This window comes from Sabethes cyaneus, chromosome 1 (assembly GCF_943734655.1).
Source record: "Sabethes cyaneus chromosome 1, idSabCyanKW18_F2, whole genome shotgun sequence".
Taxonomy (NCBI): domain Eukaryota; kingdom Metazoa; phylum Arthropoda; class Insecta; order Diptera; family Culicidae; genus Sabethes; species Sabethes cyaneus.
The window spans coordinates 5,702,315-5,716,522 of NC_071353.1; the positions used below are offsets into that span (position 1 = coordinate 5,702,315).

Below are 14,208 nucleotides of genomic sequence, written 5' to 3' on the forward strand. Positions count from 1 at the left end.
TCAGAATATGTTTTAATATGTTATTCCAAAAAAATGTCTAGTATTAAAAACGGGTATCGTTCGGTACTCGGTAAAAAATATTTTTCATGCTTTGAGGTTAAAAAAAATCAAGCCATTCCATAGTTTTGTGGACAAGCTCATTAAAATCTCCCGTTATGTGAACCAAAAGTTAAACATTTGGAAATGGCAAGCAATGATCCTACTAATCCGTTTTGTAGGAACTGTCTAAGCTTGAACCTTCATAACTTATCTCGCTTTACTGAACCGTACGCTACCTTAAAATAAAGACTCCTGTATTGATCTCGGCCTCTGCTATGGAATCAAACGATAGCAAACGAACTATAATTACACGATATGGACGTGAAATAACTCACGGACTCAACTTTCGTTAGAATTTGTATTGTTAAACTTTACTTCAAGTATTCAGCAATACTTAAAATTTAAATAACAAAAATTTTAGTTTATCTGCCTACCTATCTACAACAGTCTAATGAGAAGAAAAATATGAATCCAGAAAAAAATCTAGGAAAACATAAAATCTATGGCATAAATGTTCAGATTGCTTCCCGTTACCTCCACCCGGCTAAGTCCGGTTGCTATCCTCTTCGTGATCTTCTTCTTCGTCAGCTATTGCATCTGACGACTGTTTAAGCACAGACAATGGCCTTTTCTGATACTGTTCCGCTGACTGGATAAAAGGTGACTGCTGGAATTCGGGCCAGCTTATAAACCGGTCGAATACGGCCAGGATTTGTGACGGCGTGAGCTCCCCGAACTCGGTAAAAATGGTCACCCGCTCAGGCAAGTCATTCTTCCGAAGGGGTGACGATTTTTGCAGGAAAAGGGGTAAACTTTCTTCCCTTTCGAGTTCGGCACCTGACGGGACATAGTTCTGGTTGAGAATCAATCGTGCGCCGCAATAAGGGATCCATTTCCTAAAAAAAGTGGAATAAGTTCAACAGTTCAACAATAAACTCAGTCAACCTACTCCATTGCAGGTACAATTCGGTTCTTTCGACTAATCAAATGTTGATAGACGAAAAATTTTAACAATTTCAAATTGTCCGGGGAGCAAAAATCATGGAGATTCTGTCGAGGCACTATTCGCATCAAATACCATTCATCCTTTTGAAGTTGTTCATAACGCGCTCGTTCCGTTCGTACTTTTCGTTTGGTTGGATTAGATGCCCATGGCAGAATATGCTTTCGTGGTATTGTTGTTAGCAGTTCATGTTCAAACAATAGCTGAAACAACACGGAATGCTGCCGGTACAAGTTATACCCAGCTTCTTTAGTGGATGTAAATTGCTGTTGAATAAAAATAAATGTTTGCATATTAGCTGGTACCCCAATAAATCAAGACTTACCACATAAGTCAGCGGAGGAACAATTAGCACCATTTCGCACCTTCCAAGAGAAAACAATCCCGTTTGAGCGGCTAAGGAGCTCACCATTGATTTGAAAAACTTTGCGGAATCTACGATTGAAAACAGTCGCAAATTTGGTTCGTCTTTCCATCGTTTTTTAGGTATTCCTTCTAACAAATGGCGTATCTTTTTCCTGTTGTCCTCACATTCGTAATACATATGCCGCCAATGCCCATTGAAGTTGGCCACTTTGAAAGACCAATCAGTGTCGCTGTGGGATGCCATTAAATTGCGAAGAGTCGGTTCAAAATATTCGTCGCCTTCGATTAACAGCAGTTTTTGCATACCACTATTTAGCAATTCTCGGGTTAAAAGACCGGGCCCAGGATTCACTTCAGCCAGTAAGGTATTTTTCGATAAACCCGCAGTAACGTGTTTCTGAACGATAGACGCACACTCCGGTGTTCCGATGTACAGGCGATCGGTTTGCTTCGGACACTGATTCAGCATTTCAGCTGGAAGCTGGCCCAATATTGTTTCATTGCTATTTGCTTGGAAAAAATTTCGAATTTCTTTTTCCAAACGGTTCGGCTTGCCTGGTGTCTTTTGCTTTCTGTTTGATGTTAACTCGGAATTGTCTTTGCGTTTTAGACGTGTCGCCTCGGAGCTCCATGATCTATATACGATCCCGTACAGGGATTGTCTACAGGGATTCAACTTTAACACTGAGTGGCTCATAAACAACATATTATTTACGTTAGTGCCTTAGGTGCCTTATTAGTGCCGGAGAACAGCACGAAACGCGAATAATTTAATTTATTTCTTCTTCTTCTTCGTCTTCTTCTTCTATTTTCAGAACTGACAGCCGTGAGCAGAGCTGCTATAAATACAGATATTTGTGCATGCATAAATTTGGGTCCCTACCGTTTTCTCCGGAGAAGAGTGCCCAGTTTTGATGTATGCAGAGTTGTCAAAAAGATTGTTCACATATTACGAACACAATTCAAGAGCAACATTTCAAATAGGCCGAAGTCAAAACTGACAGTTTCGAGAAAATCGATGATGAAACTTGCGCATCATTTTTTAACTCCTCATTTGATATAAATAGTTATGTTTAGAATTGAATGACGCATTTTGATGCAAAAACATAACAGTTTAATGTGTAATGCAACAACTAGCAGGAAACACATTGATTTACTTTGTAATTTGCAAAAATATGCGTTGGGCCGTTTTCGGAAATCTTTCGGCAATACGACTTTTTCATAAGGCTGATTTGATTATCCATTGTAGTTGAGGCCTTTGACATGAGGCTTTTATTTACTGTCAGTGGTGATATGATTTTGGTGTTGGGCCGATTTTCAGTCAGCGTTTTGCATTTGGCCCTTGTTTATCGAGTTGCTTTAAAGCACAGTGGCTATAAAAGGTTAAAAATTCTTGATCAGGACAGAGGACAGGATGCCGGCCAGCTTCATTATTTGTACTAGAGAAGTTGCGGTTTAATTTCATCATCAAATCTGCCACCTCCGTTGAGCAGGTTTTTGTGAAGCGAAACCTGTTACCCGTGAAATGCAGAAAAATTTGCCGATTTACGTTAAAGGTGCGTTTAGACCGGACAATTTCTTGTCAACATGTGGAATGCAACATGCGGAATGCGACATGTTGCTAGTTGTTGCTAAGCGTTGCTTCTGTCGCCATCTAAATACTTGTGATATGTTGCTATAGTTGCATGGAAACATCAGGTAACAGTTTGGAAAAAGTTGCGTGCCACATGTTGCCAATCTAAATGTACCTTTAGGATTTAAAACTTGCTGTCTCCAAAACCATTAAAGGCCAACTTGAAAGGTCAATTCTTGATAAGATTTATTTATCAGGATCAAGTTGGAATCGTTTCGCGTTCCAGTAACACCGTAAAAACATGTATGGTGGTTGCAAGCCATGTATTTTTACCCTATTTTTCGCGGAGGACTCAAATGTTGGTCTCGTTGCCATCGAAAAACTGGATTTTACAACTTTTAGTAAATATAATTTTCATGTTCTTCAAGAAAAAATGTTTATTTTGGCATTCTTATTGAGAAATTGACAATTTTCTAAATCATTGTTCTTTCATCAACGCCAATCAAAAGCTTTCGACACATATTTTTCATCGCCGTCATTCGATCGGATTTTCCAGAGCCTCAATATGCTGCAAAAGCGAATCATCTATCCGTACATTTTTAATCAGTTCACCGGGTCTATCAGGAACTTAAAATCCGACCCGGTCAGCGTATTATCATACAATAACAATTTCCTTTCCAGTTAGTTTACGACTATTAGCAGCAATCTTCTAGTTCAAATTAAGATTCCACGTCATGAACGACATCCACCGATGTTTGATGTGTCCTCTTTATAATCATCTCGAAAATTTTCTGGATCTTTAATTTCTAGCAAAGGTGATAGTGTGTGGATATTTTTCTGTATACGTGAAAACTATTTTGCAGAATAAGCCTTCAGTTACCGCTTCCGTTTCATACTCAGCGACAGTCGCTATGGTAGTTTAAAGCAATGCAGCGGTTCATTCATTTGCATTTCTAACTCACCGCGTTCAAGTGCATCCCGCCTTGGCAGTTCAGCGATAGTAAATGTTGGTCGCGCAACTAATGAACTTACTCCGGTCGGTCCCTCCACAGGTGATACATATATCAAGCGAAATAGCTTTTTTTTGTGTGAGCCGGAAAGGCCGGAAAGTAGCGTAAATGTTTGTTGCCGTGCAGGCTTAAGTACCAAAACGTGTCGTCTTTGTGAATGGCCGTGTTATTTATGCAGGTGAAAAGTATTTAAACAACGTATTGTTTTTATTGCCCGTTCGAATATGGGTCTTTCTCGCAATTGTACGGAAGGGATCATCTTCGTGGCAGCAACTGCAGAACTGGCTGTTTCTAAAATATTTAATTTGCATTGTAACATTTAATTACTATTGGAAACACAAACGTTTGTGTATTTAATACTTACGAAACGTACTAAACCGGAGATGGCCAGTGATTACTTGCCACTTGCCACTTGCGATGCGTAGAAATCTCACAACAAAAATAGGGCCGAAAGCAAAACAAAACACAAACTGCCTATAGGCTTTTTCATACAGAAGGGCCGAAGCACAAAATGAAAACTTTGTTGCCAGTTTTCACATAAGGCTTTTTCAAATTTGCTTTTTAAGACCTATATAGTTTTTAAATCACTATGATGTTTTGTATTTACTATAGATACTTAAAAAAGCTTTAAATATAACCAAAAAACCAGTTTTTTTATATTTTGCACTTGGGTCCTATTGAAATGTTGCTCTTGAATTTATAGCGTCCGCCATTATAGCGCGTAAAAAGCTGGATAAGCGCAAAAAAGCGCGCTATAATGGCGGAAGCTATAAATTGTGTTCGTAATATGTGAACAATCTTTTTGACAACTCTGCATACATCAAAACTGGGCACTCTTCTCCTGTACGGCAGTGTTGCTCTTTCTTTCGTTTACGCAAAAGAAGGAGAGCAATAGTTTTGTTTACATTTCGCACATTTTTGCTCTCCTTCTTTGGCGTAAACGAAAAAAAGAGCACGGTAGTGTTGCAAGAGAAGAGTGTCAGATTTGATGAATGCAGAGTTGTCAAAAAGATTGTTCGCATATTACGAACACAATTTATAGCGTCCGCCATTATAGCGCGTAAAAAGCTGGATAAATTGTGTTCGTAATATTCGAACAATCTTTTTGACAACTCTGCATCCATCAAAACTGGGTACTCTTCTCCTGTACGGCAGTGTTGCTCTTTCTTTCGTTTAGGCAAAAGAAGGAGAGCAATAGTTTTGTTTACATTTCGCACATTTTTGCTCTCCTTCTTTGGCGTAAACGAAAGAAAGAGCACGGTAGTGTTGCAAGAGAAAAGTGCCAGATTTGATGTATGCAGAGTTGTCAAAAAGATTGTTTGCATATTATGAACACAATTTATAGCGGCCATCATTATAGCGCGTAAAAAGCTGGATACATTTCGCACAGTTTTGCTTTCCTTCTGTGACGTAAACGAAAGAAAGAGATCGGTAGTGTTGCAAGAGAAGAGTGACAGATTTGATGTATGCAGAGTTGTCAAAAAGATTGGTCGCATATTACGAACACAATTTATAGCGGCCACCATTATAGCGCGTAAAAAGCTGGATAGTTCGGCGGATAGAAAACCAGGCGAATTGGCAACTCTGATTTTAGAAATTAAATTTGAAATTATGGAGAAAATGTGCAGGTTTTTACGAAAAATAATCACTAGTGGGTGAATCACTAGTTCTATGAAAATAAAGTGTGTTTATTAACATTAGTCCCACAATTCGCATTTTGAAAAACGTTTGGCTCCGCTTTTGACGTTTATTTGGCTGCCGATTTTTGTATCCGCCGAACTATCCAGCTTTCCACGAGCGATAATGGCGGATATTGAGCACAAGTGGGCACAATCTTTTGACATGTTTGTTGTTCGAATGTAAAAATGTAAACATTGTTCAATTTTCCAGATCAGCTAAAGAGGAACATAATTGTACGGACAAGAAGTTTTATGGATTGTGGCTTCGCAGTTTTCGGACATTTCAGGGAAAATGTCCAAATACGCAACGGAAAGTTTCTTATCAAGTCGAGACGCTGTTCGAGAGTAAACTTGACAACGGCTCGACCAACATGAAGTTAATGTTTGCGTTAATGTGTAATGTTTCGAATGTTTAATTCGCACGATTGTGAAAAAGTATTCTGAGTCAGTGCCTTCAGTAAATTATGGCCGCAAACCACTATAAAAGTTTGAATCCGTAGTTATGTTCCACTTCAGCTGATCTGCAAAATCAAACAATGTTTACATTATTTCACTCGAACAACAAACAATTATAAATGTATCCATAGTAACTCCGTCAGGGCGAACTCGACGCTCCTCCAATGCATGTCAAAAAATTGTGCCCACTTGTGCTCAATATCCGCCATTATCGCTCGTGGAATGCTGCATATATATAGTAACTATATTATGGAGGGGTATGGGGTTCATATCCACCTTTTCGCGCGCTTAATGGCGGCTAGTGGGTACAGTTTTCGACAATGTTTATTTGCTTTTCGGAACTCCGCTCACATATGCTGGAAAGTTCTACAACAACAATTAAGGCTGGAAATATCAACTTGACGTGAATAAGGTTGCCAAAGGCATGCTAATGTTCTCCGAAAGTTGTACCCACTAGTATAGCCCCCATTACGCACGCGAAAAGGTCGATACACACAGAAAAATTTCATGGTAAATTCTACCATTTTAGGGGTAAGCTTGACCAGAAAAGTATGGTGGTTTTCAACCGACTGGGAAAACTGGTCTAGACAACATTTTCATGGTTATTTCGACTATAAGCTTGAACAATGGACGCATGGTACGGTTGACCATGCATAGTAGGCATAACTATAATCTGTATACCATAAAATTGTCATCATTACAATGCTTTAGTTATCTTAACCACTTTTTGTATAGTTTTACTGACAAGAAAATAGTCATCTTGGACAAAAAAATAAACGGAACTAGCTGGTTGCAGTGACAATTTTATGGTAAAAATGACCATGTATGGTTGGGACAACTATAATTTAAAACTATACAATTGTCATCATGACAATGGTTTTGTTATCATGACCAGGTTTTGTATGATATTGCTGACAAGAAAATAGTCATCTTAAACACGCAATGAACGGGACGAGTTGGTTTTCGTGACAATTTCGTGGTAAAAATGACGTTATTAACTATTGTTGAAATAACCATGAACGTAGTCATCTCAACTATAAATTTTATAGTTTTTATAATCATTGACGTTATACTTACTCCGAATGAATCAAACGAATCTTTTGCAATAAATGAATGTGGTGCACCTGCAGGTATACTTGCAGAGAAACTTTCAAGTATACTTGCAGATGCACCACATTCAATTATTGCAAAAGATTCATATGATTCTTTCGAAGTAAGCATAATGTGAACGGTAATATATAAATAAATTAGACGGATTTCTCATTATTTCACAATCCAAATAACAAACAATCGGTTATGTCTATACATATATATCGTAGATTACTATAATTTTAACAGGAATTTTACGTACGTTTTTGGTGTGGCTCTGAAGTGTAGGTTTGCTGACTGTGGTTACCTGCATTCCAAGTATAGATTCATCCGCGGCTAAAACCACAATTTGCGATGTTCAGCCTGCAGCAGAGCCGGTCAGATCTGGCATATTTAGCTGGAATATACTGAAGTGAAACCACTGGCTACCTATTAGTTTGAACTGCCTGAACATTAATCGAATGTGGCATAGACTTCACGTTATCCTATTTGGGATGAGAAGCGGTTTTAGACGTGTGCTAAACTAACACATACCAATATTTACCTCAAAGTTGTCGAGCCCGTGTAGCTACTACTCTAAAAATCCTTATCATGATGGCACATCCAATGACGATCATCGGTTATTGGGACTTCGAATAAATTGGAAACATCTCCCGGGGGCATTATGCAGCAGAATCCTGTACGGATGGGAAAATCGATAATCCTGGTTCCAGCTAGTTTTCTGGACATATGCCGTATTCTTGACTGCAGACAACACGTCTAACTTAAGCCTATCCATGATGCCAGTTAACTACAGGATAAGATTCTCCACCGTGCACCATGCATTGAAAATATTGTTATTTCAACTGTTATAAACGGCAAGCAAAGGTGATCTCCGTCAAGTGATTTAACAATTGGTTTCTGATCAATTTCATTAGAACAGGTTGGTACAACCGACATAATTAGCATTTTATATATGTTCGGTTCTAAGGGAAAGTCTGTCATACGGCAATCTAATCATGCCGGCTGTCTTTCGTTGTCTAATGCAGATAAAGAGTGCAATAGGTCTGAAGCAGGCAACAGTAATTCAACTAGCGGAGCATCCATAAAATCAAACTGCAGGAAATCGTTAATTTCCAGCTGAAATATCATTGTGGTCAAATCGGTACGCTAAATTTTTGGAACCAGCATCGGAAGCGTTTTACGTTCCATTCTAGTTTTTGAGATGAAGACTTTTTGCTCAACAAATCCTGGATTAACCACATAATAAATACCATCGACTGTGAGCGATGTTTTCGTTATGTCCGTTCGTAGTGTGTCAGCAACTTGAATAACAGACGACTGAAATGAACAAAATTGAATAAACATTGAAATACGACAAAAATTAAATACTCACTTCGTTCGTTCGTTGGATATGCCGTAGTTTCGGGGTAGTTTAAAGGCCGGCCGAAATCTTCCGATCAAGTAGGACGTCATAACTGCTGGTAGAAGTAGATTTTACGATTGAAATATTTCAAAGTCTCGGAGTTGCTAATTGTGACTCTGATCGGTTTTAGAAGTCTATTGTGCTCCAGTGTCTGCTGACGGAAATAGTTTGACGATGGTCTAGCTCAGTGGTGGCCACGGTACAAGCATATTGCGGGCTAAATCAGATCTCCCCAATAGATCCGCGGCCCTAAATGACTTCTGACATTAATAAATTCAACCTATAGTGTCCGTCCGCCATCTATCAAACCAGTTCGCGGGCCGCAAAGGCCAAATTCAAGAGCCGCAGTTTGGCCATCACTGGTCTAGCTGGTGTTACATAGGATGTCATTTTGAATTATTCGACTGAAGGTACCGAAAGTGTAATCCTCAATTCCCGACACGAATCAGCCATCGTTGGCAGTTCCAGAACCTGCTTTTTGTTTGTACGTGTGGCAGGATGTTCGAACTGGTTTGTCTGATCATCTGGATGCTACGCTTGTTCCGCACCTGCCACTCTACCGGTCAGGAAAAATATGTACTAACTTTTGATTCCTGTCGGTCTACTATATTGCCGCTTTCCTCTGTCGAAACGTATTTACTTCTGTTTTTTTTGCTGAAATATCCAGTAAAACACTGTACCTGGAAAACAACATATTAGCCTCAACCGTTTGAAACAGTCCTAATCGAGTTCATTGCTGGTCCTAAAAAGAGTTATTATGGTGTATTTGAAGATAATAAAAGATGATTTTTCTATTTCTTTACCTAAAGCACAAATGGTGCTTCCTGTAGTCCGTACGGTATGGAGTTATGATGACGGCGATTAAAACTTTGGATTGATTCTTTTTTTTTCACTGGCCTAATAAAATAAAAAGTTTCACTGGCCTGTGGATTCCGATATAAAACATCTGTTGGTGAGCAAACCGTGATCATTGTATTGTATTTACGACGAATCAAGAAGATCTATGACGTGGATCTTGGACCCGGCAACAATACCGTTCGCACAATAGAGGCTAAATGTTGTGATTGCTGGATGGTGTTGGCTCATTCCTAGTTTTTGTAAAGAGCTGCAATCCGGTTATGTTCGATATTTCGGAAGCAAGTAACAGATGCAAATTTTCTTAAAAATATGTTGCGGAAAATATAAAGAAAAAGAAAATATTGTACCCAACAAATATTTTTGTTATATAACAACTTATCAGGCGTTTGCTACTCGGTATTAGCTATACAATGGTTTTAATAAGGTATACTATTAAACAAAAATGTTTGTTGGGTATACAGAAAAATGAATTTTGTCTGTTCTGCATGTGCCTTATAGACTAGGAAACTACTAAACCGATCGGAGTGAAAATTTGCATGCGGTTTTTAGGGCCAGGGAAGGTTCTTATTGTACTAGCTAGTGCTGCTAATGAAAATACGTCTGTGCCGCCCAGTTGTAAAGTTTGTACTTCCCAGTATGTATATTAAATAACATATCCAAGAATCTATGTTTACTAGATCAACGGATAATAGAGTTTATAAATATTTTACTATACTACACAGGGTGGCTCCCATACAAATAAAACCCAAATTTTACATATCTCGAGAACCAATCAAGCAAATTGAACCAAATTTTGGATGAGGTGGGGTTTTCCCTTCTCTGGAAGGGGTTGTACTCACACAAATAAAGCGGATATTTTTGCAAAACTCAAAAACTAATTGAACTCGAGAAAAATTCTTCCATAAACATTAGTCAATATCAAGATCACTAAAAACTGCTTATATACACTAGATGATTCAGGGCGAGACGGCCGCAGGTCGCGAGTACTGCCGGCGGAAGCGCTGACCACTACGGGGGGGGGGGGGGCAGCCCCAGAGAAAACACCTCTGTCTAGGTTTATTTGTTTTCCTAGGTCTACTGCCCTCTATTACTTTCCTTCAGTTGGGTCCGAAAGAGCGACGGCGGGTAAGTGAGGATCGCACCCGCGAAATAGTACTTTTCGCTAAAAGGGTTTTCGCGAAATGGTATTCCGCTAACACTATATTCCGCATTATGGTCAACTGAGAATTAGTTTTCCGCGAAAATTCGGCGAAATGTTATATAATCACGGTGAATATTTAAATACTATTAGCTTTATTTTATCTGCCGTAATAATAATGGTGGGAGCAGCCACGTAGCCAGGAGGGCCTGGCGGCCTTGGCCCATCCCCCGAAATATTTTGGCTCACATTTTTATCGCGGCACTGCAAGAGATCTGTCGCAAAGGCGAGAAGGTGTGGAGGATCCGTGGCGGTAAAGCCAAATTTTTCCAGAGCGGTGGAGCGATCGACGAGCTGGGAACGGGCTTCGTAGTATTGGGACAAATGCAGGATCACGTAATGGACTGGAAAGCGATCAACGAGAGGATGTGTGTGTTGAGGATAAAAGGCCGTTTCTTCAACTACACCATCATAAACGAGCATTGTCCATACGAAGGTAGACCCGACGACGAGAAGGAAGCGTTCTATGTGCAGCTGCAGGCAACGTACGACAGCTGCACACGACAGGACATCAAGATCGTCATCGGCGATATGAACGCCCAGGTCGGCAGGGAAGCAATGTATAGACCGGTGATCGGGTCCCATAGCCTGCACACCGATACGAACGACAACGGCCAGCGATGCATGATCACCAGCGATGGTGATCAGAAGCACTTTCTTTTCCCACAAAGATATCCAAAAAGCCACCTGGAGATCACCTGACCAATGAACTTCGAACCAAATCGACCATATTCACATCGAGGGCCGGTTTTTCTCGAATATCACCAACGTACACTCCCTACGGGGTACGGATACCGACTCGGACAATTACCTAATAGCAGTACACGTGCGCTTAAAGCTAGATGCTTCGACCCTCGAAAACGGGTGGAGTATGATACGCTCGGTCGTCAACGGGGTCGCAACCTCGGCGCTAGGAGTGGAAACCTCGAGCGGAACCAAAAAAGTGGTCTCTAGGAAACTCCGGTAATATACGTGGGAAAGGCGAGACCACACGAAGCCAGCTCCCCCTCGATCCAAAGTGTGTTCGGCTACTGGTAGTAAGAAAACTACGGCCTCCATGAGGCCAAACCTCCGGTAATTCCGTCTCTCCTAAATGCCAGTGAGCGGAAAAATCACAAAAATACAGTGCAGATAAACCTTCCACTTGCGAAAGCTGTTTCGGGCGTAATTTTCAGGAGGTTTATCGAACACGGTGTGGACCTGGCCCTGGGGTGACATTGCGATTCTCGTTTCGAGTGATTTTGGTTCGTTTCGACCACGTTAAACGAATGGGCGAAACGAACTAAAATCACTCGAAACGAAAATCGCAATACCACCCCTGATTCAAGAGCCCTGGGTCTACAAAGGAAGAATACAAGGTATTCAAACAAGAACATGTAAGTTCTTCTATGATGACAAATATGATCCTCCGAGAGCTGCTGTCTTGGCCAACGCAAACATTAATTGTTTGCCCATTACAGAGTTCATCAAACGAGACATAGTGGCGATCAGAGTTGAGGTATCAATCGCCAAGGGAAATCCGATATTATCGCAGCATCGCCCCATTTTCCTGGAGACGTTCCTAAGGTTGCAACTCAAGAGGTTGCGGCGTTCGTCAAATTCTGCATAGAAGTCAACAAAGACTGTATTATCGGCTGCGATGCCAACGCTATCGCATTTTGTGGGGAAGCACCGACCAGGGGTGTGAAATTGTCAAAATTTTGCGGACTAAACATCCATGAATAGCGACAATTTGGAACCAGCCAGCGTATCGAAAATAACAGCTAATAATAGTTAAATTATAACTAAAAGGCTACGTTTAACTGCTTTCTAATTAATTTCAGTTGTTTTAAAACGAATCAACCTTTAAGTAGGTCCCAGCACCAAAGGTATTAAAACCAATGAGTGGGACATGGACAATGTATGTGATTTGACAGCCACACCACCTCGCTGGCACCGACATCAACAATCGAGATGAGTGCCTTTTAGAATTTCTCTCGTTAAACAATATCGACATTGCTAATAAAAACAATGAACCTACATTCATGAATGCTATGAGGCAGGAAGTCTTGGACCTGATCTTGTGAGAAGCTAAGAGGCAAAAGGTTTCGAATTTGTGGGTTTTGCTGATGATTTGGTCATCATGGTTCTTTGAAAATTCGACGACGTGATATCGGATAGAATGCGGAATTCAATCGGATAGAATACGAATTCAATTTTAAGCAGCTTATCATTTATTTAGATAAATCACTAATAATATAAATCCAAAAATAACCAAAATAAATAAAACGAAACAAAATAAAAGTTATATCAGACAAAAAGTGAAATGTCGGAAAACTACCCTTTTTGCCGCATTAACTGTTTTGTGGATAAAATATATGCCGGGCCAGCTAAAAACTTATTTAATAACAACAATAAATAAACTCAAAAATATAGATATATGGACAAACATAGAGTGCCACACAAGTCTTTTTCAGTCTAACCCATCTTGCCCCTATTGAACTGGTAGAACAAAATACATGTTTATTTAAAACTTTGTAGTATATAACAAACTAGCTGACCCGACAAACTTCCCCCATTGCTTAGCCTGATAATATAAAGCGGATAGCATTTAGATATTCGCCATCATTGCAAACCATTTAGCCGAATACCATTTTGCGGAACACCAATTCTCGGTTGACTATAACGCGGAATATAGAGTTTCGCAAAATACTATTTCGCGAAAAACCTTACGCGGGATGTACCATTTCACGGAAAATCTTTTCGTAGAAAGTACCATTTCGCAGGGGTGACCCAACTGAAGGAAAGTAATAGAGGTCAGTAGATCTAGGAAAATAAATAAACCTAGATAGAGGTAATCTCTACGGGGGGCTGCCACTCACAGTGGCCGGCGCTTCCGACTGCAGGTCGCCGGCAACACTCGCGGCGTGTGGCCGTCGCACGCTGAATTATCTAATGTTACTATTGATAGTTTTTGGTGGTTAATCAATAACAAGATTAATGTTTTATGAAAGAATCTAAAATTGCTCGAATTCGATTAGTTTTTGACGCAAAAATTTCTGTTTTATTTGTATGAGAGTCCTTATCCCCCTACCACAGGGGTGAGGGGTCTCAAACCATCATTAAAAGAATGATGGCTCCAAAACCCCCCCACATCCCAAGAAACATTTTTGTTTAAGAATAGCTTATTCAACTATTGTACAGCTGAATCAAGCAGAACAACCGCTTGATAAGCTGTTATACAACAAAAATGTTCCTTGGGATGCCAAATTTGGTTCCATTTGCTTGATTACTTCTCGAGTTATAAGGAAATTTGTATTTCATTTGCATGGGAGCCCCCCCCCTCCTAAAAACCGAGAGGGGTCCAATTTCATCATAGAAAAAATTCATACCTCCAAAAACACCCACATGCCAAATATGGTTCCATTTGATTAACTAGTTCTCGAGTTATAAGGAAATTTGTATTTCATTTGTATAGGAGCCCCCTCTCCTGAAGCGGGGAAAGGTTTCAATTCATCATAAAAAACATTCTTGTCTCTAAAAACACCCATAT

The 14,208-nt window shown here is 39.9% G+C and overlaps 1 protein-coding gene and 1 long non-coding RNA gene across 2 annotated transcripts; both read right to left on the reverse strand.

The window, feature by feature from the left end:
• Nucleotides 1-474: 474 nt before the first annotated feature.
• On the reverse strand, nucleotides 475-2,113 carry LOC128745374 (dimethyladenosine transferase 2, mitochondrial). The gene is made up of 3 exons (XM_053842434.1): nucleotides 1,368-2,113; nucleotides 989-1,308; nucleotides 475-935 (listed from the first exon to the last, which is right to left on the reverse strand). The coding sequence occupies exons 1-3, from the start codon at nucleotides 2,103-2,105 to the stop codon at nucleotides 584-586; spliced, it is 1,410 nt and encodes a 469-aa protein (XP_053698409.1). The 5' UTR covers nucleotides 2,106-2,113; the 3' UTR covers nucleotides 475-583.
• A 1,287-nt stretch (nucleotides 2,114-3,400) lies between these two features.
• On the reverse strand, nucleotides 3,401-4,463 carry LOC128742466 (uncharacterized). Its single transcript, XR_008412259.1, has 2 exons — nucleotides 4,356-4,463; nucleotides 3,401-4,282 (listed from the first exon to the last, which is right to left on the reverse strand). It is a non-coding gene; the product is annotated as an uncharacterized LOC128742466 (long non-coding RNA).
• Between the last annotated feature and the right edge of the window lie 9,745 nt (nucleotides 4,464-14,208).

Bases quoted from the DNA above. Each gene is read 5' to 3' on its own strand.
- LOC128745374 (XM_053842434.1), bottom strand. From the start codon at position 2,105: ATGAGCCACTCAGTGTTAAAGTTGAATCCCTGTAGACAATCCCTGTAC. The intron at 1,309-1,367 runs GTAAGTCTTGAT...TTTATTCAACAG, and splicing joins TTCCTCCGCTGACTTATGTG to CAATTTACATCCACTAAAGA. The intron at 936-988 runs GTAGGTTGACTG...CACTTTTTTTAG, and splicing joins CGAATTGTACCTGCAATGGA to GAAATGGATCCCTTATTGCG.